This window comes from Oncorhynchus mykiss, chromosome 2 (assembly GCF_057628025.1).
Source record: "Oncorhynchus mykiss isolate SJ-2025 chromosome 2, ASM5762802v1, whole genome shotgun sequence".
Taxonomy (NCBI): domain Eukaryota; kingdom Metazoa; phylum Chordata; class Actinopteri; order Salmoniformes; family Salmonidae; genus Oncorhynchus; species Oncorhynchus mykiss.
The window spans coordinates 21,468,301-21,472,380 of NC_143023.1; the positions used below are offsets into that span (position 1 = coordinate 21,468,301).

Sequence of the window (4,080 nt, forward strand, 5' to 3'; positions counted from 1 at the left end):
GTACAAGGTTCAGCAGGGGTGCCTGGCTGGAGGGGAGATGTGTGTGACCTGCAGGACGTTTCTCTCAGCTCTCTCTGTGTGGACTGCAGACATCGATCCTGGAACACAGTCAACACACTCAGGGCTCTGTTTCATTCAATCAAAACCATAATCTGGCTAACTGGGATACATGAAACACATTCAAATAGACAGTGAGAATGGACCTTAGCCTGAATAAGCCATTGAGATGATTTTTGTTAGACATTGTGAAGAGTGTTTTGTTGTTGAGTTCGTGAATTCTGAATGTGTGCAAGAATACAGATTTTCAATGAGTTACATAGAGGCAGTCAAACATACTGGTTTATGTTCCACACAAATGTTGACAAATCAATTATGGAAAACTTTCAGCCGCAGTTATAATGCTTAACAAGATCCTTCATTCAAAATAAATCTACTTCATGCACTGATATGCAAACATTTTTGAGGAGAATTTAGGCTTTCCTTCGTATGCAGAATAGGGCATTGCGGCATAAATAGATTTCAGAAACCAATCCAAGTGATAATCTGGATGCATTGCATCACCTGTCTCAAGTGCAATGGACTTTGTGTAGGCGAACGAGTGTGTGGATGTTTGTCCTATAGGTACAGTGGGTTCTGGTGTGTCTGGTGCGTGGGTGTGTGTGCGTGAGCGTGTGTGTGTGCATACTCATTAGATGACGTTTGTTTACTCTCCTCACTATATCATGGTGTCTACTTGTTCAGATTGCTTTACAGACAACTCAGCCACCAAAGGAGACTGTCATTTAATTCACTGGGATCTGTACATCCACTACAACAGGAGGTCATCTTTTTCTCTCTCTCTTCTCAACTTTTATAGATATGTTATTTCAATGCTCTAGTAATCTAAAAACATATACATGTATTAATGTATAATTTATTTATTTTCTCATGCATTTTAAGATGCATCATCCTTTCCTATCAGTTATAAACAGCTCAACAGTTTCATTGATGCCTGATCAGAACTGTGTGATTTCTAGTCTAATAAATAGGCATTGCATTTAACTTCATCTAAATAATTCATATAAATTCCCATTGTGTTTGTCTTTTTCTTTCAGAAATGAACGGAAAGTTGGCATTAGCCTTAGTGCTTGCACTCCAAGGTAAGACCAAGAACCTGCAACACACACCCTGCAGAACTCAAACCAGATTTGTGTTTTTTCATCCGAAATGAATTCTTACAGGTAGCTAGCTTCATGTGCGTGTAAAATAGTGTTTACTGTTCTCAGATGATTAACTCATAGATTTTAGATGTGTATTAAAATGTTAGTTTTTTGGCAGAAACGCTGTTTATCCATTGTTTAGCTAGAATGGAAGGTTCGTATCCTGCATACTTGACTGTGATATGTGGTTGTCTCACCTAGTTAGCTTAAAATGGATTAGAGCATCTGCTAAATGCCAAAAATGTCAAATATAAAGGTTTTACATACAGATCTCATATTACTGTGCTGAATTTTTTTTTGTAAAAAAATAATTACCGTATATTGATGTCACAAATGTATAATTTGTACAGCTCTTTATATAAAATGTATCTATTTGTCACATTTGACTGTGTAAAACCTGGCTGTAATACAACTTCTTTCTGTGGGAGAGATGATATAACATTTAGTTAAAAACCGTGATTAATTGTCTCTGAAATGAAACCCTCGTGATATTTGAAACAAAGACATGGCTGTCATTGAACAACCCCATGCCACGATTAGACAAAAACGATCTCTTCCATAATGTCTTGAAACAATAAAGGCAAATTTACCAACATTTATGAAAATGGATATATAGTGTTCATTCCAGCCGTTTATACAACAGAAGGTAATAGCAACCTTTGACCTCCAGCTGTGAACATGTCAGTGACAGTGAGAGAATATGTCAGCCAACAGGAATGCATAGCACAGTTAGTTGTATGTTTATCTGAGAGGTGATAGGCTTTGAACTGTGATGGACTTGTGGAGGTGATCGACCGACCACGTTGAGCAGTGACACTATGGGCATCAGACTCCACTGCTACACAATCTGCAGGGATAAGAGAGACCTCAGATGTCAGGTTGAAATGGCCTTTGATTATTTCAGCCGAGTTTACTCATCATGAGAGGGATCAAACCAAGTGACCAAACTATCTCCATTACACAGACACTAAATCAACCTTACTCACACACACTGCCTGGTTATGCGAAGCATTTTACTATATTGGGGCTATTTTGTGGCTATAGTTAGTCCAGTGGTTTTAGATCATCTTTAACAGCAGTCAATCAAGTCAAGCAAGTGCAATTAATGAATAAATACTATCTCTTCCCTGTCTCCCCTCCAGTCTCTGTGTGCCTGTGTCAAGTACCAGAGCCAGACAAGGAGCTGGTGGAGAAGTATGAGGCCATGAAGTCTGTGTTCTACAAGAGGCTGATGAACGCCTACGGCAAGGTGCAGGCTGCTGTGGGGCCTATGACTGAGAACCTGGGCCAGGGCCAGGGCCAGGCTGCCAAAGACTACATCGAGGAGCTGCAGGGCAACCCCAAATTCCTGAGCGCTGTCAAGATCGGATCGTGAGTGCCCCACCGCGACACAACCAAGTTAACTTGTCGCGTCGATCCAGACCCAGCATTGAGTCAGTCTGTCAATGTCCTTCTGTTGTCCTGCTTGTTTGTGTGTCTATCCGTCTGTCTGATTTACTGGCAGTTCTTCTGTCTATCTGTCCATAACTTTGAAATAGGATTTGAAATGATTATAGGATCTTAGATGCTGGCCCTTCATGCCTATCAACATGTTACCTAGATATTTGACCATTCTTTATTAGACGTTAACCACGGGACACATCAGAACTTAAAATACAATTTAAGGTGTTTCAATTACATTTCACTACATTTCAAAACAAGTATTCAGATCATCTTTATTTAAAAAAAAACAAGTAGTTGGAAATACACTTGGAAAGTATTTGAAATTACTGATATACACTGGCTCAGATACACTCCCATGCATTTAACCCAGGTATTTGAAATACAGGTATTAGAAGACTATTTGTTTTAGTTCTCAAAGAACCATTCAAATACTCAAATAAAAGTACTTGTTTTGGGCTGTGTATTTCAGAATACTCAAATACACAGATATAAAAATACAAATACTAAAATACACATGTATTTGAACCCAAGTCTGGGACACATAGGATGGCTGTTAACCTATGACACACTGACACATCTCCTCCTGTCTCTGTGTGTGTGTTGTCCAGTGGTCTGGCCCAGGAAGCAGCACCCTTGGTGGACAAGGCCCGTATGGCCGGCCTGGGTCTGTACGGACACTATGTGCGCCCCCATGTCGGCACCTACCTGGACGAGGCCATCACCTCCATCAAGGTTTACCTCGACAAAATCCTACCCGCCGAGGAATGAGCCCTAGATAGCCTCCGTCGCATCGGACCGCCCCACACGCTTGTACCTTTCCACACAGGGCTTGGCTCCGCTTTAGCTGTGCTTCTGATACATGTATTAAATGCTAGAGGGGGGAAATACCTCGAGGTGATTGAGAAGAGAAATGCACAATGCAAAACACATCCCCTCCCGGTTTCTATGTCAACACTTTCCTAGACATGACTGTTCAAGGGAAACAAAGGTCAAAGCATGCTAGATAGGAAGATTGACATCTCGCAAGAGCTTTAACATTCGTTCAACATTTTGCATGTATATAACTACGTGTTTGATACTCTAACAGGAGTGTGTGTGTGTGTGTTTGTGTTTGTGTTCAATAAAGATCTGAAAGTTGAAACTCTCGACTGATACTTGTGCATCATGTTAAATTAGGGATAATGGTGCAGAAACATTATTACTCATCCATATGAATAATAATATCATGAACCAGATTTTTCTTTAAATACCACAAGTGAGAAATGTTGATCAAACTGCTTAATTGTTTAATTATTAAGAAGTTATGGATAGCGCTTTATTTTAGGTCAAAGAAATGATGTACTTATTATTATTATTAATTATTTACATGGTAACATAGTAAATACACAATAACAACCTATAAAAACACATGTTTCTTTGGAATTCATTAAAACAAGCA

The 4,080-nt window shown here is 39.6% G+C and overlaps 1 protein-coding gene across 1 annotated transcript; it reads left to right on the forward strand.

The window, feature by feature from the left end:
* The first annotated feature begins 749 nt into the window (after nucleotides 1–749).
* On the forward strand, nucleotides 750–3,783 carry LOC110537948 (apolipoprotein A-II). Its single transcript, XM_021624431.3, has 4 exons — nucleotides 750–820; nucleotides 1,095–1,139; nucleotides 2,342–2,570; nucleotides 3,251–3,783. The coding sequence occupies exons 2-4, from the start codon at nucleotides 1,097–1,099 to the stop codon at nucleotides 3,408–3,410; spliced, it is 432 nt and encodes a 143-aa protein (XP_021480106.3). The 5' UTR covers nucleotides 750–820; nucleotides 1,095–1,096; the 3' UTR covers nucleotides 3,411–3,783.
* Nucleotides 3,784–4,080: the final 297 nt, after the last annotated feature.